This window comes from Ambystoma mexicanum, chromosome 8 (genome assembly GCF_040938575.1).
Source record: "Ambystoma mexicanum isolate Mex_15411 chromosome 8, UKY_AmexF1_1, whole genome shotgun sequence".
NCBI classification, from domain to species: domain Eukaryota; kingdom Metazoa; phylum Chordata; class Amphibia; order Caudata; family Ambystomatidae; genus Ambystoma; species Ambystoma mexicanum.
Window position 1 is genome coordinate 160,588,526 of NC_090929.1, and position 24,139 is coordinate 160,612,664.

Sequence of the window (24,139 nt, forward strand, 5' to 3'; positions counted from 1 at the left end):
TGGTTTTTATCTCTGTTCTCATGGATTCCAGCTTGGATGGCTAATGCTTTTAAGTTTCTTGCAGCAATACTGGTGATGGTCATGCTGAGATTCTGCATCATAAGAATAATAATTGGACAATGTCAGAAAACAGCAAAGAAATCTATGGGAATGAAGATCATGATTGATGTGAATGCTGGAAATGAAGAAAACGTCCAGACTGAAATTCCCACCCGTAAACATGTTAAAGCAACTACCCTAGCACATGATGGGGCGGGATTCTCTTATCTAAGAGATCATAAGAATTATGTGGGACATTGGATCTTTTGCACTCCAAGTCAAGTGGGGAGTGCAACTTCATGACTTGGAGTGTGGATGAACATATTAAGAATGCAGGTAACCTGAGGGGGTGGTGACGAAAAATATGGATACCGAAGAAACCTTTCTTTGGGAAGAAGATCAAGAGAGAGGAGAAAACGAGGAGGTGGTGGAGGACTCGACCAGATTGGGGAATGTGGATGAGCATACATATGCTTCATCAGAAGGCCCCAACCCCTCACCACAGATGTACTGGAGACACAAAACTGTACCATGCCAATACCGCAGCAGGTATTTAGAAGACGGTACCCATTGAGAAAACCATATCGAATGTACGTCTGAGTTGATGAAAGCCTGCAAGAACCGATGCCTGAAGTAAGAAGGAACCAAGTGGGAGGTCCAGTGACATCCTGAGAAGACTTAATATAAAGAAGCACAGATGATACTGATGGTGAAACAAGATGACACACTGAAGAGAATGTATGAATATTGAAGAAGTGACAATGAACCCAAAGAAATATAGTAAATACAGATGCAACAAGAAAGAATGATATACAAATGAAGATGAAGGATGAAAAACATAATTGATGTACATATGCTGAAATGCAAGATAGATAAAGTCATTTTAGAGGCTTTCTAAAAGTTAGTAAATAGAATGCAGGCAAAGCCACCATTATAAGGAAAATGGACGCCAGTATTGTGAAAATAGTAAGCAAGAAATCCTGAAGAGAAAAGCTGAGGCTGCAACAGTGGAATAACAGATTCATGAGACGACTAGGGGAGGTTGTCTCGCCTGAAATGAAAGACTGGCACACCAAGGCTGGCTACCTACGCCTCAAAGAAGACATGTGCTTAGGACATATTCTCTTAGATTAGGTACAAGAAAGAACACTATTGATGCGAAGCCCTGAATAATTAAAGACATGGGAAAGGCTTGCAAAATGACATATTCATGGTCCCTTACCATGTGACTCGAAGGCTGAAAATAGAGTCTATTCTTAAACTCCAGACAAGATAGTGAATACCTTCACTCCCATTGAATTTTGAAGAAGAAAACATTCTGCAAGGCTGAACTACAAAGAGAAACGCTTGGCTTAAGGGAAATGAGAGAGGTTGACTTAATTGGGTGGCAAGACAGCTATCTGGCATGTTCTGTCTGCACCTGGTTCTTTAGTTTACATGCTGCTAACAAACTGAATGTCTTAGGCTGGGTACAAGCCTGCCAAACCAATCATAAAGGTCTGTATACCGATGGACTGAATAGAATTAAAGGGCCAATCAGCTACTGTTTAACTGATATTTCTTGTGCTTGGCGTATTAAGAGGTAGCCTTAGGCTGCCCACCTGATAGAAGACAGCCACTTGTATGGCTGACATTTATATAATCGTATACCTAGATGTATCCCTTAACCAATCCCAAACACTGATAGGTTTTGGTATTTGTACCGAAGGATGACATCACAGTGACGCACATCAAGAATATAAAGGTGTTTCCGAAAACAAAAATCGTAGAAAATGAGTGAGCATACGTTGATGTCCGTTATATCTCCCTGTTTTAGATAATTGTTAATAAAACAGTATTTTGCCATCTTCTTGAGTTTGTCCGGTCATTTGGACTCAGAGTTATTCTATGGTAATCCTCTCCACCGCAGAAGTATGCTTCCAAGGGCTACTGGTCATGCTGATCCAAGGAACCTGAAATAGTGGGCAATTCTCCATAGCTTGCAATCCTCTGTACATTTTATTGACTTCTTATGTCAATTACACCGGCCAATGAACAAGAAGAAAAATATGTAATATTCAAAGAAGAAGCATCTCATTTGTTTGTAGAAGCTGTCAAACAAGATATGACATCCCTAATGCTAATATCTTCATGTGATATATTGAGTGTCATGTACATGGTTTATTTTCTACACACACTTAAAAAATGTTGAATGTTTATGATCCTTCTTAATATGTCCCCAGCCATCGCTGTAGGTTCTTAGCATGATGTGCCGATCAATGATCCACAGGTACATGTTAAAGCCATACATTTGATAAATAGTTTAACTAATGAAACTTTGGGTTTCCAAATAACCTTAAGGCTGCTACATACACGTATAATGCCATGTTTCCTCTTGATATATAGTATACAGGCATAAATATGCTTAACATTTCTGACAAACTCATACAGACATTATACAAGGAAAGCTGCGTGGTTTCAGAATCCCATGATCGCTACATATGAGTCAATGTCTAACTTGACAGATAACATATGTATTTTTCTAAAAACAAAACAAAATGATGAAACATTTGAATTTAACATCGTTTTGGTATAGTGGCAGAGAATGATGACTTGATAAGCCACAAAAGCCAAGAAACAAACAGAGTCTTTGCACTTCTGCCACCGGTGAAAAGAAGTTTTTAAAAATCTTGTTTTTTGACCATCTCTTTGGCACAGCTCAAAGGTCTCCAACCTTTGGATTTCCTTGTATCTGAGCCCTATTTCGGATCATTTTTTTAACCAAGAGGATGCCTCTATTACACAATTGATACTGATGGATAAGAACAGCCTGCCCTTTTAAAACTGAACACAAACAGGACATGTCCCTCAAGATGGATTTTTGTTATCCAAAATGCATTGGATGATAAATTGACTGTTTGTGTCTGCCATTAAAATTGCATATTTTTGTTTCTCATGGAGTGTTACTGTACATTATTCTTTTTTTTTTTAAAGTGCAGCAATGCTGACCACCTAGGTTCCACTAGTTTTCTGACAGATTCCTGCCAGGAAAGAAATGATGCTACTAGACTCTCTTGGTACTTGCAAGTTCTAGTGGGAACCAAATACGATTCAGAACCCTAAATCAAAATTTAAATTACTGAAGAGTAGTGGTGCCAACTGACAACTTTCTGTTTTGGACCGCAACTCCCATCAGCCCTAGCAAGCGCAGTCAATGGTGAGGGATCATGGGAGTCGCCATCCAAAATACCTGTAGAGTAGCAGGTTGCAGACTCCATTTTCAAAATTGACTTTGCCAAATTCCTGAATGTTCATTAAAAAATAATGTTCCTCTCTACCTTCTCCCCATGTTGCCCTTGCGATACCCTAAACTATGGATTAGCAACATGAAGATCACCAGATTTTTTGGGACTGTGACTCATATATTCCCTTACAATTTCCTAATCTGGCTCGGGTTGCTGGGTGTTGTAGTCTAAAACATCTGGAGAGCCAAAGATTGCAAACCCCTGACTTAATCGTAGGCTAGCAGTTGCCCCTGTATTGACCTTAAATGCTCAGATGCTGGTAGGACTATGACCCATGACATTGAACGGACATGCTGGAGCCATGTAGCACTGGTGTATGGAGACAGTGGGAACATTGAATGGGGGAGAACAGAGAGGTGTTGCACAGGAAAAGATGACCATCAAATCAGCCCAAACTATAGACCATTTCTGTATTTGCCAATGTTGGATGCAGGGATGAACAAATTGGGATTCACCATTAAGACCTGCTCGGAATTCTCTTGATGCTGATGGGTTGAGAGGCAGAAGTGGGGGGATGTTAAAGCAAACATTCTAAAACACAGGGGTTTGAAAATAGCCTGAGTTCAGATATACACATTCTGTAAATTCTGCTAGCAACGATATTCCATTATAAAGGAAATGTCCTACAAAGTAACATGTTATTAGTTAATAATTGAAAATGGTCGCTGGTGGTTGTGCTAAACCCATTGATCATATATGTAGTCTGTTGGTGTTTGGGGAAAGTCTGAATTCTTTTTCACTGAATGCAATATAAGTTCATTAAAATATCCCTGAAACCACCCCATAAAGCAGCAACACACAGTACAATTAATAGTTTGAAGCAATAGTTCTTTTCTAGAAAAGTAAGCATTCCTGCAGTAATCTCTCCACGCCGCAAACGTTCCCAATGGCATACAATGCTTAATTCTGCTGGCGTGGCTACTATTCTGTTTAACTGCAGTTGGAACACTTAATGGAGGCAGAATTTGGTGAGGATTGTCAAAGTGGGTGGAACTCTGGGTGACATCCTCTTGCATACTTAGGCCCAAGACTCACAAAGTGCCCTCAATTTTTCTCGGGTAAATAATTTAATGTGTGACTATACATAGTTAGTTCTGAATTAGTCCTTGCAAAGCTACTGTGTTTGAAGAAAGGGGCGGCTGGCAATTCTCTGCTGATGTGTCTGCTTCCATCTCTCCCGAGTCCACCTGCCGTGATTCTCCACGACTTCATGCAACAAGTCGATGAAGTTGTACTCATTGTTTTCAAGCAGATTGTCATCCGATGGTGATCCTCTGTGACCAGCTCTGTCTGGAGAGCTTTGAGCTGTCAAATCATTGTCTAGGGTATTGCTCAGGTTGGGGGCTTTCTGCCTAATTCTAAAGTCCATATCCCGGGCACTGGTCTGAGGAGCACTCACATTGGGGGCTTTCTGCTTACTTCTCAAGGCATTGTCTAGGCCACTGCTCTGAGGAGCACTCACATAGGGGGCTTTCTGCCTACTTTTCGTTCCTCGGGAGCCTTTCTCTGGTTTCTTTGTGGGTGATGTGTAAACTCTTGCCAGAGGATTTGCAGAGTTTGCTAGTTTTTTTGTAGAAGATGCTACATTTTTGGTTGGTGGCCCTTTTCCATTTGCCCTGCGGAAGTTATCCAGTTGGGGTATCTGGTAACACATTAAACTGTTCAGCACAACGTCATAATCCTCAGCAAGTTCACTCTCTGAAGACATTGACGCCCTTTTCACAGGTCTCCTAGATTCTGCTTCTCCTTCAGAAGAAGGGGCTACCTTATTTGATGGTAGTGGTTGGTCCTTTAAAATGTGTTCGGGGTCAGGCTGAGCAATCCCATGCGCCTTCAAACTCCTCAAGACCAGCTCATAGTCCTGAGATGCCTCTGCTTCCAGGTCTTCAGTCCTGTCGAGCTTGAACATAACCCTCGCCTGGCTCATTAGATCACGCTGTGCTCTGAAAAAGTCCTCATGTATAATTGTATTGTTTGGGTCTTGATCTCGCTGACCTCGCTCTTGTGGCCATGTCAAAGTTCTTTTTAAGGGGCATGCCCTTCTTGAATTACTGGACTCAAGAGTAGGACCGTTGGCTGCCCTGTCATCGCTCTGTCGGGGCTCCTCAGGCCCTCTATCAACACTAAAATACACCAGAGGTTCAGTGTTATCAGATGTAGTAAAGCCTTCTGCATCACTGACATCCAATTCCTCCACAGGATTTGTGGGATGTCTTGAATACTTCAATGATTCGGATGGAGCCAGGCTTAGGCAGATATCTTTAACTAAATTGGATCCGTCTGTACAATCTCCTCCTGAGGTCTTCCCTTGGGCATTGTTTAAGCTGTTCAAGTACCATTTCTCCATGGCCTGCCCATTACCCCCTTTGAGTGCACTGTGTACTGTCACTATTTCATGTGTGATTTGCGGCACTTCCTGCTTCATAGGGCTGTGGTACTTGTGTCTTAGACTAGATTTTGGAAAGTCAGATCTCAACAAAATGGCAGAAGCAGACTTGGCACGTCCTTTAGCTAATCCAACTGGGATCCCACTATCTTTCTGGCCTGCTTTCTGCATTCCTTCCACAGTACCGGATGTGTTCAGACTAGGTCCCTTTGAAATGATATAAACCGTGGACTCCTTTGCTTTATTACCAATTCTTTTTGCAATAGTCTGTTCCTGATCTGGTTGCACTTGTTTTGTGTCTTGGTTCTTCTTCCAGAGCACTAGGAGAAGCCAAAGAAATAGGAGAAGTGCTGCCAAGAGAGAAAAGAAATGACATATTAAAAGGCAAATCTGATTCGGGCAGGATAAGCATTTCCTTTAAAGTATATTTGTATTCTCATGGCACACGTGTCAGTCAAAGGTAATCACTGTGAAATATGCATAGGAAGAGATGCGATCTGAGGGGATCATTTTAGCATTTTGTCCACAGGGATCACCCCTATCTCTGTGTTCTTTAGCATCTATCTCGTTCTCTTATTTTTCTCTCTCTGCCTCTTGGGATGTACCCATACAATCATATGAAAATGATACCCAGATATATATTGAGCTCACCATTTTAGAGGCTGAATTCTACCCTCTAGAAGAATGTTTGAAGTTGACAGAAGAATGGCTGACATCTAATCATTTACACCTAAATGATGCCAAGAGGGAAGTCATCGGGCCTCATTACGACCCAGGCGGTAAGGGTTTTACGGCGGCGTAAACAGCGCCGACCCTTACCGCCTGAGTACGAGGTCCCTTAGCGCCATGGCGGACTTAACACCTGCTTTTAGCAGGTGTTAAAATCCATGGCGCTAAGGGACCATGGAGTTAATTACGCCACCGTAATTTACGGTGGCGTAATTAACGCCTTCCCCACTCCCATTATGCCCTATGGGGCAAAAATGGGAATGGGGAAGGGTAAATGGGGATTGGGGACTTACCGCCCCGCCAAGGTCGGAATGGGGCGGTAAGTCCGCCAACCACCATGGCGTAAACATAGTTTACGCCATGGTGGTAAAGTCACGGCCGAGGCGGTAACTTACCGCCTGGGTCGTAATGAGGCCCATCCTCTTTGATACTAAAAACTTGAAGACCTTGCAGTCCATTTTCATCCCATCTTTAGTGGACTTTCCACCAATCCTAATCCATAAAATAAAGAACCTAAAGCAAAGACTTCCTGGTTGATCTCGATAGGTCACTTTCTCCTCAAATCAATTCTGTGACCAACAATGTATCCTTCCAGCTGAGAAAAGTAAGGAAAATTGCATCTTTCCTCTGTGTATTCTAAAGAAAAGCTTTGGTTGGATCCTTAATGAATTCCATACTGGATTATTCTAATACATGTTGGAGTTCATTTCCCAAGTCCCTGGAGCATAAACAAAGGTGCCCAGAGACAGGTAGTGCCAGAAACCTAAAGACCGTACAGAAACAGGAGGAGACAGGATAGCTGGGAGCCAAAGTCCAGAGCTGGGACACCCACCAAGGGAAAAACAATAATTCTTGTTCGAAGAATAATATCCAGGGGGTTTATGAACAAGTCGAGCTACGAGGACCCACCAAACCCTAGAACAGCCATCACTATTGGCTAAGGGGGCTCAGAGAAGGACAATGTAAAGGGGAAAATTGAGGAAGAAAACAGCCGTTACATGAAAGACAAGCAGTCAAAGTCCAAGAGGGCTAATGTTCATTAGTACCCAGCACTGTGCGTTCACAGGAAACACTAAACGTGAATTGGCTTTTTTCCGAGCCATACCACTGTGTAATCCTGTGGACGCACGAAAGTCGTTCGTGTGCCTGGTACACTCTTTTTTTTTTTCAAGGCAACCTTGGAAATGGAGATGGTACCACAAGTAGCCCCTTCTCCCTTTTCGGGCCTTTTTTATTTTTCTCCCATTCATTAGTACGGAGCAACTTGGCCTAAAATGGCACCCTGTTGCTCTGTACTAATGAAGCAGTACGCGCGTTCTAGTGTTCCTAGAACCAACGCGTACTGCTACGAAACCTTTTCAAACGGCAAAAGAAATGCTGCTTGAAAAGGTTTCGGCAGCCATTAGTTTTGCAGGTCTGCAAACTAATATATCCCAAGCCTGCAAACCCCGGAATACTAATGGCAATAACTGCCTCGTCAGCGGACCATTACCGCCTTATGGTAATGCACCAGGGCCACTGTTAAGGTCCTCGCTATGCTCGGGCCTGTAACTTCATAGGCGGTAATGGCCCGCCAGCTCGGTGGTTATTGCCACACTAGCAACCTCTACTCAGAGAGTTTGGGGATCTACGGACAATGGAGATCTGTGAGAGCCTTTGTGTAATATTTTCAGGGAAAGCCCACCCTGACCACAAGCAACTCAAAGCTAGGACCCTCTGACTTAGGACAGCAGTCCTGCAGTAGATCAACATTTGCTTCTCTCACCTGTCTCTTTCCCATTATCCTCAAATGGTTCTATGATGTTTGTGAAAATGTGCTCGAGGCCCATTGGTTTGCAATTTATTTTATTTTTAACACATTTCCTCGTAGATAAAATGCGGAGGGAGAGCCCCAGAACCCCAACACATCCCCCCACCATAATTAAATACCTAAACTCAACCCTCCATATATATTGGCGAGGAGTTCTGTTAAAAAGATGTGAACAAATGGGCCTGCAAGGAACTGGGCATGAACGTCCTTAAATGGTTTACAGAGAAGTATGCTTGTTTGGGTTGCACACCTGCTCCTACCCCGTATTTTTCAGCTAATAAACCATCTTGTTTAAAGCCCATCATCAACGGTTGATCCCATGCTCTGTGACAGAAAGTGATACCAGATGAGCAACACCAAAGAAGAAGGGCATGGAAAACAAACAGGGAAGAGCTCAAGTGGGAAACTACAAAATGCTGGATAAGAGCATACCTAGACCGACTAAGATGATGGGTAATCCCACCTTGCTGAAGGTGTTGCCAGTTGATGATGGAACGATATCAGCTGAGCAGTTGAAGGTGGAGATGTTCCATACGTGAACTCCCTTCAGATCTGGCGGACTATTGCAGGTGACAGAGAATGCATCCTCCAACTTGCTGGCGTTCATTAACTCTGAAAGATTAATGACAGTGCGGTGTAATTAATACACATGATAGTATGTCATACATCCCCGGCTATCGGGTAAGATTGTCTCTGCTGTAGAACTTATAAACCAACCAGAGCCCTTTAGTGAACATTGGTGCACATTAGTGACATGCTCTGTCACCATGTGTCCCGACACATCGGTCACTGTGCTCGCCGGGCATTGTTTGCAGCCATGCCCCGGCCACAGTCACCATTCCCACACTGATCTTTGAGCCTGGCCTAAGTACATGTCTAATGGTTGCTATGCAAGGTTGCAATGATTCTACCTGCAGGATACACTGGGCATGGCCTGCACGCTTGCCCCCGGTTCAGTAATACTACCTGTTTGCCTACTGGGATTGGCTGAAGGCCATGCCACTATCACATGGATGGTTCAATTGAGCTTTACGTTTGATAGGAGATGCAAACATGAGCATAAACCTACTCCTAAATTTGCAGATCTAATGACGTGAGAGTGGAGAGTCACTCTCACATGATCTGGAATGAAAAGTTAGAATATCCCCACTTACTCAGTTCACAAAATTGTAGTTTGGGTTCACGAATTCGGCAGACACATTTCTCTATTTTGTTTTCTGTTAAGGGGCATAGTCAACCCTTCTGAAGCATTTGTCGCGGTTTATTACGCGGTCACCCTCAACTCAGAGTTCCTTTCTCACCAATCAAGGTGGCGCACAACAAAGCACTCTTCGTTTGTTAAGGTGCAGTTTGGTAAGGCCTCCAACCTGTCTCGCACCAAATCCCCACAAATACCCAGTGCCACAATGGACTAGGAACCAGGCCGGTGTGTAGTGAGAATATAGATGTATTCATTTATTTAAACCAAGTTTTACAAATAGACTAACATCAGCCACCAATGCTGTGGCAACATAAAAACAAAAATGACTTCCGCAATGGCACAACACAGAGATAATACTGAGATATACAGTCACAATTTCCTGCAGCTTTCTTTTCAAATCCCTCACCAATGCAGAAAAAGAACAATTCAGAACACACAGTGATTAATGATTTGCTTATAATATTTTTCTCCCAGCAACCCCCACCCTCCAAAGATCAATTAGACTTGACCCCTCTGAATTGAAGGGCAGTGGCAGAAAGTGGGAACACAATGGGAAAATCGTTTTGGGATTCTGAGAAAATTCACTCTTTGGAAAAGGAATTCAAGGGCCAGAATCGTTTCTTTACTTATCACAGAGGCAATATGAGGGAAAGAAAAGCAATGTGAAAATTCGTTTTGCCATACCTAAAAAGAACAGTCAGGGCTTGGTGGTTTTGGTCAGAGCACAATGGGAACAAAGGGGCAATTTCGTTTTGGAGCCTACACACTCACGTAGAAAAAGGGTTTTGTGATTCATTCTTTTGGCAAATCTTTATGTCTATACCGGCTCAAAACACACTGGGAAGAGCTTGGTAGTTTCAAATGACAACAAAACACATCCCGTGAGTCCTATAGGGCAATTAATTGACTTACTTTAATGAAATATGCTAAGGATCTACACAGACGAACAGGATATTTTACTATGGGGAAATAACTAAAACATTGCTTGTAAATTCAGGGCCTACACAATCTATGGCTTTGGGGATAGTCTTACTTACAGAGGCCTTTTAATGAGCATCAGGGAACAGTAGGGCACCTCTGAGACACCAATGGTGTCAGTCCAGGATAGTGCCCTCTGGCTCCTCCGAGGGGTCCCAGTCAGCTTCTATGTCTCCTAGTCCCTGGGCCTCATTACGACTTTGGAGGCAGCCATGCCCTTAAAAAGGGCATGGCTGCCTCCAAAACCGTGTCCCGGTCCGGGTTCCCTGAATGGGGAATTACCGGGCCATTCCGAGTTTGGAGGGCCCGGTAATTCCTTCTTCAGGGAACCCGGGCCCGGACCTTCCCCATTCCCATTTGAGCCCCCATAGGGCTCAATTGGAATGGGTGCGGGAGCTAACAACGGGCCGATTACGACCGGCCCGTTGTTAGCTCCCTGGTCCCCTCCCGGGACCCGCTCTGGACGTCTGGTAAAGGAACCTGGTAATATAGCGGAATGCATTTAACGGCAGCAGCACCATTACCGGCGCCGTTAAATGCATTCCGCAATAGTTGTAATGAGGCCCCTTGTCTCCAATGCAAGATTTGGGGCCTCTGTGCTTGTATGAATCTTGCAAGAGTTCAGCAGCAGGCTACCTCCCGGAATAAGTGGAAAAAGCCCAGTTATTGATATTGATATTGATATTTTATTTCTATTGCGCTCATACACAAGTGTTTCAAAGCGCAACAATGCAAGGGAGGGCAACAGGGGAGAACAAAACAACGATCTTACTAGGCCCAGTTACATTGAGAACTCGCAAGTGCATGGGAGAGAGGGAGGGGAAAAGTGCATGGAAGGGGGGAGAAGTGGAAAGTGTGGAGCAAAGGAGAAACAGATAAATAATAATAAATAAATAATAAAGCCAACAAACAGTGGTAGTGCAGCCAGCAATCGGCAAGTGCTGGGTTTAAGGCAGCAGACAGGGTAGGTCTGATAAGTGCAGGAAGAAAAAAGGGGGTGGCTGTATGGGTACAGATACAGACCCTAGTGCAAGGGGTGGTCCGGAGGCAGTACGGGAGGGTGGCAGGGTGATCAGGTACCTGGGCCCAGAGGACAGAGGGTGGCCAGGTGCATGGTGCCAAGAAAGAACAGATCAGCAGGGGAGAGGGGGAGCAAAGGCAGAAGCAAAGAGGAAGGTATTGAGGTGCTTCCAGAACCGGAGATGGTTCTCCTCAAGTTTTAGAGTGGCAAGGAGGCTGTTCCAGAGGGAGGCCCCAACCGAAGACAAAGATCTACTCCCAGCTCGTTTCTTTGAAAAACGACTGACCCTGAGGGAGTGAGAGGTAGAGGAGCAAAGTGCTCGAGATGGGAGGTATTTGTAGAGGGATAGCTGAAGGCATTTTGGACACAGGTCCCAGAAAGCCTTGTGGACAATGCAGAGGGTTTTTAATGTAACCCTTGCATCCACTGGGAGCCAATGGAGAGGTTTCAGAGCTGGAGAGATATGATCCCAGTGCTTGAGGCCAAGGACAAGTCCTGCAGTCCTGTTCTGGATTAGTCGGAGAGGGCGGAGAGTAGAGGCAGGTAGATTTAGAAAGATGCTGTTACAATAGTTCAACCTAGAGAGAACCAGAGCTTGGGAGACCATGAGCTTCTGGGGGAAGGAGAGGAAAGGCAGAGTACCTCTGAGGAGGTGCAGTAGGAAGCTTGACTTTTTAGAGACATCAGAGATATGGGCAAAGAAGGAAAGTGTGGAGTTAAAGATGACCCAGAGGTTAGGAGGAGGGCCAAGGGAAGCCGGCCAGAGAGTGAGGGGAAAGGATGGTGAAGGAGTGCCAATGAGAAGGATATCCGTCTTGCTGGCATTCAGACAAAGATCATTAGTGGCACACCAATCTTGAATGGCAGTTAGGCAATCAGAGATGAGAGAGGGAGAGGAGATGGCCGAGGGCAGCCTGAAAATGAGTTGAGTGTCATCAGCATAGCACTGGAAATGTGAGCAGAAAATGGCAATGCAGTGGGCGAGAGTTGCTGAGCATTGGCCAAAAAGCCAGGGCGAGAGGTTAGACCCGTGGGGAACACCACAGGTAGAGAGGAAGATAGATGATAGGAAGGACACAAGTTGGACCTGGGAGGGTCAATCAGAGAGGAAAGAGGTCAGCCAGGCCAGAGCCTGTGCAATGATACCCAAGTTATCACAGAGACTGTTGAGCAGGATGGTATGGTTGACCATGTCGAAGGCAGAAGAGAGATCAAGGAGGATGATGACAGAGGGAATGTTAGAGTCCAGGTTAGAGAGCAGATCTTCACGGATGTTCAGGAGAGCAGTTTCCATGCTTCTGGCAGCTCTTAAGCCAGACTGGTGGTCATGGAGGCAGCTAACAGAATTGACATGAAGGTTAGGCTGAGAGATGGCCAACATTTCCAGCAGTTTGCCCAGAAAGGGAATAATGGAAATTGGGCGATAGTTAGCCGGAAAAGAAGGATCAGCTGTGGGTTTCTTCAGAAGAGGATGCACAAGGGAGTGCTTCATAGGGGAGGGGAAGGATCCTGAGGCAAAGGAGTGGTTGCAAAAATCAGCAAGGACTGGAGCGGGGGTGTCAATGTGGTCCTTGATGGTTTTACAGGAACAGGAATGAACCCGTTTTGACAAGGCTTTCATAGATCGGAGTTGTCTAGCGACCTCACCAGTGGAGAAAAGAGGAAAGGACAAGAAGGACGGTGGGGGGGTGGCTGAAGGAGAGTCAGCAAGCACAGACGGAGAAGGCAAGGGAGGGGGTGGAGAGGGGTGGACAAGATGTCCTGGGTTTTTGAGATAAAGTGTGAGGCAAGGGCATTTCAATGAGCCTGGGTGGCAACAGGAGGGGTAGAAACTGCAGCAGGGTTGGCCAGCTACTTGCAGATTTTAAAGAGTTCGGCTGAGTTGTCAGATGCTGCAGAGACACGAGCTTGAATGTGGACTCTCTTCTTGGTGAGGACAGAGAGTCGGTATTGCCTTTGGAGCAGGCGACGTGCCAGTTTGTCAGAGGATGAACAAGAAGCCCTCCATTTCCTCTCATCTACCCTACACTTACGTTTAAGTGTAGCTAGGTCGGAGTCATGCCAGGAATTCCACTTGGCTTTGGACTTCAAACGGCTCCTCATGACAGGGGCAGGAGCAGTATCAGAAATTGAAGAGTAGAGCAGAAACAGGGCTGTGTCAGGATGTGAGACAGCCAGAGATGGAGGGGGTCGGGGGAAGATGGTGGTAGCGGAAGCCTCAACTGTCATATGCTTCATGGGCTGGATGTCCAAGAAGGTAGGTGGCAGTGTTGGGGTAGGGTTGGCTTGCAGGGAAGAGAGGGAGAGATGAGAGGAGAGGAGGGAGTGATCGCTCCAGAAGAGAGGAGTGGTCAGAAGGATGGAGAGGGGGAGGCCAGAGGAGATCAAGACATCGAGTGTGTGCCCTGCAGAGTGAGTCGGGCCAGAGGGGAGGATGGACAGGGAGAGGGAGTCACAGAGGTCACGGAAGAGTACAGAGAAGAAACAAGGAAAATCTAAATGGATATTGAGGTCACCAAGGAGGAGGAGGAGTTGAGTGGTAGAGGCCAGGAGGGAGGAGAAGAGGTCCACCGACTCAGAGAGAAATTAGGTGATTTGACCAGGAGGCCGGTAGATGGTAGCCACAGTAAGAGAATGGGTAGGAGAGAGAGAGATCCTACAGACAAGGCATTCAAAAGAGGAGTAGGTCTGAGTGGGAATGATAGAGGTAGGAATCCAGTTCTAATGCAAACTAGTTTACTTATAGGGCAAATGACATCACAAACCTGTCATGATTCCTGCGAAAGGGATTGGTTGGTTTTCTCTACCCACCTCCCACCTGTGTGCTAATAGGACAAGGAGATAAGGGGTGTGAGTTGGGACAGGTGTGAGAGGAGAAAGCTTCATTATCCCAAACTGACATGTGGGCTTGGCATGTTCAAAACTCTGAAAATCTATCAACATGGCAAGTACCCTAATTTTTTCAAATCTTTACATGTATGGATATATTTTTAAGAACTACATTTTAAGGCAAATCAGATGATGTTAATCTGAAGTTGGCACGCCCTTCCTATTTAGAGATACAATTTTTCTTCATTTACTCAGGAGCCGTATCAGTGAAAAATATGCCACTTCATAGTTACAATGTTAATTTTGTCCTTCACCCTCACACCAACTTTCAAATCTCTCGGATTCAAGGGAAAGCCCAAACCAAATTTTCATTAATAACTTTAGTTATGTTTATCACACACAAATTGTTTTAGCATGGTTCAAAGGAGGTTACTGTCACCTTTATTTGCTTTCAGTTTCATTTTCCTTTGAGTGTGTGATCAGCCAGAGGCTGGCTCATGTTTATCTTCACCCCTCCCTTCATGGCCTGTAATGGCCCTGGCTGCAACTCTATTGGACATTTTATGGGAATTGTGACCTATGAAGTCACTTCTGCTGAACAATAGTTATGGCCTTATCTGTTTCCACCATGGTTTAAATCTAAGCAGTGTATTTCTTTTAATATTTTTAAGTAATGGCCCTGATTGATGGTTGACAACTAGACCTCCCTCTCCAGGATCAGCAGAGGAAAGGTCTTGGAGGTTAAGTTTCATCTTTAGGAGAAATGACTGGCTGAATGTAAAATTCAGCAAGAAAAGGCTTTTAAACTCCCACACAATGTATGTTACATGACATTTTATAAGGCACCTGGGCCTTATATCCATGTGTAACGTACTTCTTTAATCTCACAGTTGCAAAATACATGAATATCACTTCTGGATTGTCCATATGTATAGGGCAGTTATATGAGAAAACCGTGTTCAAACTCGGAAAATTCTAGTGAGCACTTCTCTTAGCATACTGTCATTTGGATGAGGAAAAATGAAGTTATTTTATTTTTCATAATTGCAATGAGCTTGGTTTCACTTGAGATGACCTGAGCACAATCTGGTATTACATTGAAGATAATGTAAACACTGCTATCTGTCTCTTTAAGTAAAAGTGCAGCTCTCCGTGGATTTAGTCAAACACGTCTTTCTTTTTCTTGCTGAAATGCATTGCGCATATCTTTGCACTTTTGAGATTCAAGCCCACTTTCTTTCCTTTGAGATGTAGTCCTGTCTTTAGTTCAATAGGCCTCATGTCTCACATCACCATTTCTGTGCTAGCCTTATACTTCAAAGGAACTTCACAAATCACTCTGGCCTCTTTATTTCTGGCATTCAGGGGGCATATTTCACCCCACATCATTCTGATCTGTATTGATTTCGTAAACCTACCTATCAACATATCGCAATTCTTTTGAGGTACACTCTTTAAAGAAGTTGGACAAACTTTTACCCAAGTGAAGTTTCAAAGTTGTTCCAAATGTCATCTTTGCATCAAAGTTAGGTTTAAATTGCCCCAGTAATTCTTGCACTGTATAAGAGCAAAAATTCCCAATGGGAGTTTGTAGGGGATATTTGTTTTGATACCAGCCTGTAACTCCCCTCCGAACAGACATGAAGCTTTCAAAAAGCATTTAGAGATGGATGATCTTTTATTTTGGAATGTTTTTTTAACTTTCATTCAAGGGCTCCAAAGTTATAAGCCTCCAAATGTCAGTGTTTCAATCGAAAATATGTTCATATTATAGAGTAAATAAGATTCTATGACGAGTTTGTCTTTTTGTATAAATGAAGAGGAGGGCAGCGAAACAGTGGGCACATACTGGATGGTGAAAATGGATGCCTGAATTTAGGATAAAATTTAAAAATGTTCAAAAGAAGTCAGAAAAAAGGACATGAATGTCCTGGGTGTTAGTCTTAGCAGTGCATGGTGATGGTGCAAATTATGGTTGCTTAGCTTACCATAACTGGTGAATTTTTGAGGTTTTTCGGTTTTACTTATAACCATAACATCACTTTAACAAAGTGTTTTCATTGAATTTCATTGGTTTTTATTAGTGCAATTTAACCATAACGTCCCTTTAATAAAGTTTTTTCAGAGAATTTCATAGGTTTTTTTTACCTGGCGAATTTCAGGGGTTTTTCGGTTTTACTTCGAACCATAACATCCCGTTAACAACTTTTTTTTTGTGAATTTCATAGGTTTTTAGTAGTGAAACTTAACCATATCATCCCTTTAACAAAGTTTTTTTACTGAATTTCACAGGGTTTTTAGTAGGGCAACTTAACCATACCGTCCCTTTAACAATGTTTTTTTTGCTAAAGGTCCTCGGTTTGTAGTAGTGGCACGTAACCATAATGTAAAGTAACTTCTGATTTAATTGCACACCTTGCGGAGAATGCCACATGACCATATGCTAGCGTACAGCACGGTGACGTGTCAGAGAATCCCTACACACTTAACAATAAGATGTATGCCTCATGGACAGTGTGGAAATGCATTTTATATTGATGTAGGAACGTCCACCTTCAACATTTCCCTTGCACAGCTCCAACACTTAATCGTAGTCAGCCATTAGCAATGTAGTACATACTTTTAGCAAAAGTTCTAGTTATCTGAAAACGACATGAGCTAAGGCCATCCCTCCTCCCGAAGAAACAGCACCACTGCTGTAATGAAGGAGCTTGAGAAACACTGCCCCTACCTTACAAATAACAAACGCACAACATTTTCCGCCGTCAACCTACCCTCCCATATTACTGTTTGGTGCCTCTTTCCTCATTTCGTTTGCAAATTTCCTTATTAGCTGTCCTTCCTCAAAAAAAAGCCATCCGTAAACAAAGTACATGTTCCTTTAAGAACCACCTTTCACAGTGTAAACATATTTTTTTTTTAAAAGTTGCATACACTCCATCTACTTTATATTTCTCAGTAAAGGACATAGACGCAATAAGATTTGCCATTAACAATCTAGATTTGCAAAGCAGTAACTTGTGCTAATAAAAAATAGGATTTCTCGTTATAATCCTTTTCCAAGATGGCCACCATAGAAAGGGAAGGCGTTTGTTCCATACACGGCCCCTCTTCGCTTTCCATGGCAGCCTGCAAAAAGCAAAACTACGTGCCGTGACGCATAACCTCAAAATTAACAGACAGCGACGTACAACGTACCACGTTACATTTTGAAATAATAAACTGCTTTGTAAAAGAAAACATTAACATTTTAGATTTTGTAAAGTACTTTTATTTCACAATAAACTGTTGGAGACCATCTGACTATTCCCATTTTCAATCAAATAGTAACTTTGTTTCTTGGGTCGTTCTCGAAAATGTTAATCGTGATGCACACGTTGTTCTTTTCGCATACGCAAAGTATTTGCTTTCGATAAAGCAACCGCTTCGGTCGCACCGTGTATCCGGTGGAGTGCGCGGGGAGTTTCAAACGCGATAGGCCTTGGGCAAGCGGGGTACATGTATTTCTGGGGTGCGCTGGGAGTTTCACACGTGATTTCACTTGCAGAGTGGTGTACGTGATTCCAGTGGGGTGCGCGGGGAGTATCACACACGATAGGCTTTGGGCGAGCGGGGTACGTGTATTTCTGGGGTACGTGGGGAGTTTCACACACGATTTTGCTGTCTGAGCGGGGTACGTGAATTCAGTGTGGTGCGCGGGGAGTTTCACACGTGAATTGGCAGTGTGGGTCCTCCCAGGTGTTCCCTCTACGCCCTCCCCAGCCCCTGCAGGCAGCCCACACCACAGGGGACCACCCTGCACACCTGGTCATGTCCCGCAGGCAGCCCATCCACCATGGGCATGCCCCCCAGCCAGCCCACATGTCACCTTGCACTAGTGATCACCAAGTCATGTTCCTCTGCACCCCCACCCACCCAGCATTGACGGGCACCTGCCAGCAGGCCCCGACTCATGTGCCCCTGCACCCCCACCCACCCAGCATGGACGGGCACCTGCCAGCAGGCCCCGACTCATGTCTGCCTGCACCCCCACCCACCCAGCATTGACGGGCACCTGCCGCCAGGCCCCGACTCATGTCCCCCTGCACCCCCACCCACCCAGCATTGACGGGAACCTGTCAGCAGGCCTGACTCATGTCACCCTGCACCCCCACCCACCCAGCATTGACGGGCACCTGCCAGCAGGTCCCGACTCATGCCCCCCCAACACCTCATAAAGATGCACAATCATGGGCCTCATGTCCACCAAAATCCCACAGCACGCCACCCCAGTCTTGAGAGGCAGTCAAGTCCTCAATCCACCCCACACTGAAATGCCTATTTCATGACACAAACCAAAAGTCAACTATGTACATCAATACATGTCCCTCACACACACACACTGGGTGCCAGTGATTGTGTAAATCCACATTTTCATATGCAGTAACCCAATGAGCGAATACCACACATGGAAGTAATAAATCAAAATGTATTATGAACAAAATGAATGAAATGAAATGAAAGCATGAAAAATATTTCAAACATGAAATGAAATGCATGTCCAAAACAGAATGAAAAAAATATGAAGCACCAATCCAAAGTAATCCAAAAGAAAATGTGTCCAAACTCTCGGTCCATCAAAGGAAATGCAAATTGTAAAATCCATTGATCCATGGTGAGTAAAAAAATAAAATTGTCTCATAAATCCACTGTTCAACTATGTACAACAATTTCATCTAGGGTCCATGAGCCCAACGAAAGAAATGAAAGTTATCAAAAAAGAAATAACTATATACAAAAGTGTGGGGCATAGTCCAATCACCCCAAAATAAAGCAAAACGAAAATGAAACCTAACACTACAAACTATATACAATGGCGGCGGCTAGTCCGATGGCTCACTTTTCGATTTCCCGGGCCAGGGCATCATCGAACTCCTCGTCCATGTTCTGGAGGCGGGCCTCTTCCATGGCCCTGAGGTTTTGCAGGGACGATGCCATATTCAACTCCAACTCCCTGCGAATTGCCTCGAGGCACTCGGCCCACCTCAGCGCCCTCCGCATGGAGTTCTCCGCCCTGACCATTGTGAGCCGTGCCTCTTCCGCCCGCTGCCGCTCCGCACCTATCTGCTGGCCCAAACGATGCCACACGGAAGACCCTCCCAATCCAAGGTCTTTCTGCCCTCCGGCCGATGCCTGCCCCTCTGATGTTGTTGGCCCCGAGACATCATCGCCCCCACCTTCAGCCTGCTGGTGCCGTGCATGTGCCCTGCCCGTTGTTGCCTGGATGTCATCCTCCTGCTGGGGTCCAGTTGCTGGGGGTGGCCACCCCTGCTGGACCTCCGACTCCCGACTGTGGCACAGGGTGCCCGGGGACACTTGGGCAGGAAGATGGCACGGAGGACGACCGGTGCATAGGGTGTTCAGTTGAGGAGGGGGTCAGCAGAAGCTCCAGCACACGGAGAAAACCAGCATTGGTGACCCCGCCCAGTAGGTTGACGCGGTCTTCGAGACATTCGAAATGACGTGCGCTGTCCTCATGAGAACCCTGCATGTCATCCCGAATGTCATGAACACGCAACGCCACCCCACCCAGGACAGGCTCAAGCCGGTCCCAGATTGCCACATCCGCAGGGAGAGGAAGGCCAGTTGTTGTGCGGCTATCCCCTCCCTGAAAACGGGTCTGGACGAAGGCATCCCTGCTGGTGCCGGATGATGCAGTCACAGGATCGGGAACAGGATTACACACAGGCACCTCTGTGGTGGCCTGTGCTGCCACCTGTCCCTGCCCCTGGAGTGCACCACTGGCACCAGTGGAATCCCCCCCTCCATGCCCTGTGTGTGTGACTTCCACGGCCTCCTCCTCAACCAAACCCCCCACCAACCTGGATGACTCCGTGGCATCTTCCTCCGTAGGCCCCTTTGGGGTCTCAGCTGCCCCTTCTGCTGCCGCAGAGTTGACCTCTGACCTCTGCCTCTTGGACCTACCCCCGGCAGCTGCGGCCGCGGAGGTGGCACCAGACTCCTCACTCCCTCAACGAGATGACAACCTGCGAAGTGAGCTGGGCCTTGCCTCTCCGGCTGGTGGTGGTATCCCTGCCTGTGTGCTCCAAAGCACCATCTCCGCCCTCTTCATCAGTTGACGCTGCAGCCAGGGAGAGACAGAACACAGGCATCAGGGCACTGTACAATGGTCTGATACAAACATGACAGTTGCAGATGAGTGGCAGTCTCAAACTTCACACATGGCATCACACTCCCCCACACACATATCATTTCAAGCGACACACACGCGCAAATGAACAGGAATGTTGCAGCAGCCAGCACCATCCATACACATACAACACCATGACCATCCAAAGGTTAGCCTGACGTCACATGCAACACGGGGATTGGCAAACACATGCACACACGCCACCAGACATAAATGCACCTGTACATCTACACCACCTGTTGCAGTCAAATCCTCGGCATCCATGTCACATCTGCCAATCAGCCTCCTACATGTCAGTGTCACATGCATCCATAGTGTATCACAGCGGCACACATGTCAAATACCCTCACACACACATGTACACCATGCACGTACATGAAGGTGGAACCCGCATCCATGTGTCACACCCCAACCATGCCATGGTACATACACAGATATGTAAACATGTGTGCACCCCAACATGCATTTGGCCATGATGCTTTTGGACTCATACACTGTTGATGTGCCTCACACATGACTGGACTCTCATGCGGCAGGCTCATTTCCCTGTACATACACATTCATACATGGGCCTTCCAAGACATATGTGCAACCTGCACACACCTGCCACACCTCAACATGCACAGCATCCAATCAGTATGCATGCACTCTTACAGCTTGACTCCAGATGGGTCTGCCTCCCAAGGACCTGGAGGTGGAGCGCTGGGTGTATGCGTTCCAGGACCCTCATCTGCATGTTGGTAAGGCAGACCCGGCGCCCCTTTGCATGCTTTGCCTTCAGGAGACGCCGAGCCTTGCTGAGGGTCCTGGACCTGAAGTCCTCCCAGCGCTTCTGGACATGTTGCAAGTCACGGGCTGCCACCTCCTCCACGTTGATGGCAGCCACGATGTCCATCCAGATCCTCTTCCGTCCTTCATTGTCGGCGTGTGAACTTCCAAAGAGGGCATCATAATGCCCCAGGACTTGCTCCACCAGGATACCAACTTCTGCAGCACTGAAGCTGGTAGCCCTCTGCCTCTCTGGCTGGGGGTTGCCAGTGGTGCCAGATGGTGTTGTGTCTGACATGGCAACCCCCGAGGCAGGTGTGGGTGGGCCACTGGGTCCTGGGGCTGGGCTGTGGAGCAAGATGGTACTCCAGTCGGGAGTCTTCTGTTCCAGCAGGGGTGGTCACAGCAACTGGACCCCTGCAGATGGCTGACGTGCAGGTACCAAATAGCAGGGCATGTGGCCAGCAGGCAGGCAGCAGCAGATGGCAGGTGGGAGCATGCTCGGGGCTCTGGGGGGCAGTAATTTGGCCTTCTGGGCAGGAGCGTGGTCTTCCGTGTGTTGTTACGTGGCCAGCTTGATACGGAGTGATTTGGCATGTGAAAAAACTGCACGTTAGCGTGTAAATCAAGGAAAGGCCCTTAGCGCGTAAGCGCGTCTGTGACGTTACACGCACGGGCGTTTCCCACAACACGGGTGCATACTGAATCAGCACGTGAGAAAACTGCACGTCAGCATGCTATTGGATGAAAGGGGCTTAGCGCATACGCGCGTAAGTGATGTTGCACATGTGGGCTGGCTCAAAAGGCACGCGTATGATGCCATTTTCTTGTACGTGCTATTTGTGGAGAGCGAGCGGGTGATTCTTGTACTTCTTGTCGGTTCACATGTGATTACTTCACAACGGTTCCAGTTCGTACTCCCTGTTTCCTCAGACTGCGTTCATTTCTTCTTTTGGCGGGGGTGTTGCCAACGCGCACTCGCGTGTCTTTTTCACGTTCTTTTTCCAGGCAGACGGTGAGTCGCGCATGTATTTTCCAACTGTGGTTGCCCCCGTGTGTTGCGTACCCCTTGAGAGGTCATTGTAGGCTGCGTGTATCACGCGTACGCTTATTTTTGTGTTTCTGGGTGCCACAGCGTAGTGCGGGTTCATTTTTACACGCACGTGGTCTACCAGGGGTTGTGTGCACTTTTTTTGGTATTGTTTTAGAGGTGCCTGTGCGTCGCGTGACCCGTCATCTTCCCCCAGGGTTCACAGACAGCCTTGCTAGAGCACTAGGGTACGAATACCATCTAGTACCCTACCCCTTTCACCCCAATTGCCCAGGAAAAAAGTTTACTGCAACTCCCTTATGCACAACAACATCAGTGCCATGGTTGGGAGGCGACCAAGCAGTAAGGGAGGCAAAGGTGGCCGACCTCCAAAAGGTGGGCATGGTAGGGGGCGTGGCCAGGATGTGCAGGGTGACCTAAGCGGGCAGTGTGTGGAGGACCAATCGGGGCCACCTATGCCCCCCCAAATGGTTGTGGGAAATGTAGCTGACACCATCCCAGCTCAGCCCTTGTTAAACTGGCCCATATTGTCAACTGAACCGGCACAGGATGACTCCCAGGCTGACTTCCAGGTCACCAAGTCTAAGCCACGTGTGGCGGTGAAAGTTACTGTCACCAGGCCACGTGGATCTGGGGCAGCAATATCATCTGCTGCCCCAAGTAGCCAGGGTGAGGAGGCTGCAGGGGCAGCTGCAGCTCAATCCAGCCCAGCTCCGAGTCTCCCAGCCGGGACAGTGTCGGTCCAAGTCCATCACACCGACGTTGGTTCTGCCAACATCACCCTGCAGCCAATGCCTGCACCGAGACAATGGTCATTGTGCCTTCGCAAACTTACAGTACCCAGTCCACCTGCGCTTCTGCCCCTGCCAACCAGAGTGGCGTAAGCCACTCAGGATCCGTACCACCTTCCAAGAAGAAGAAGGGTGCTCTTGCACTACAGGCTGGGACCCAAGACACGGCTACACATTCCGGCACATCAAGGAAGCCCAGCTTCAATGACGCCCAACTAGATGCACTTGTGGCCTATGTGTTGGAACATAGCCGCGAAATGGTGGTGACTGCAGGGTGCAAGCCTACGCCTGCTCAACGTAGGGCCCACTGGCAGACCATCGCGGACCACATTAGTGCCCTTGGATTTGTGAGGCGCTGAAGTGATGATTGCTACAAGCGGTGGAATGACCTCAAATGCAGAGCAAAGAACAAGCTGGCTTCCAATCATGCCTCTACTCTGGTGACTGGCGGTGAGTCTCCACCAGAGGACGACCAACTTACTGAACATGAGTCTGTTGCTGGAACCTTTGTCACAGAGGAACAGATCCGAGGCGTGGGAGACCTACCAGATCTTGAAGCATTGTCCGGTGAGTGCCCATGCATGTGTGTGTAATCCATGTGTATGTTGCTCGGTTAATGTGTTCTGATTGAGTGCCAGGTGAGGCTGTGTACTCATGACTGGTATGGGTCTCCCATGTGGTTCCTCCAAACCATTCCCCGGCCTTGGGTTTGGGTGTGACAGTATCCCTTTTGACCACAGTAGCCAATTTGCACCAGATTACTGCAGTTGCCCTTCAACTGTCATCTTGCAACAACATTGTTCAAAATGTTTTCCTGTTCATTCAGCCTGATTGTTTCAATCCTTGCCATTTTTACGGTGCATTTTACTGCCCTACTGCCACAAATGTGACATACTTCTGTCATAGATTACACCCCACAACGGCCCACATTTATTACTTTGTTATGGGAATGATTTAACCATTCAGGCTGATTGAGTAATGGCCTGCACACAATCATTTTTGGGCCCTGTTTGAATGTTGAACATGACTGTTGTCTTCTGTCATGTTGAAGTGACCACCCAT

The 24,139-nt window shown here is 46.5% G+C and overlaps 1 protein-coding gene across 1 annotated transcript in view; it reads right to left on the reverse strand.

Annotated features, from left to right (window-relative positions):
* Positions 1-913: 913 nt before the first annotated feature.
* Positions 914-24,139, reverse strand: part of LOC138471744 (uncharacterized) — a 144,038-nt gene continuing 120,812 nt past the window's right edge. The window contains exons 4-5 of the mRNA XM_069609550.1: positions 8,681-8,860; positions 914-6,059 (exon numbers count right to left, since the gene is read on the reverse strand). Of these exons, the coding sequence (XP_069465651.1) occupies positions 4,438-6,059; positions 8,681-8,860 (1,802 nt within the window). The 3' untranslated portion in view covers positions 914-4,437. The remainder of the gene's footprint in view (positions 6,060-8,680; positions 8,861-24,139) is intronic.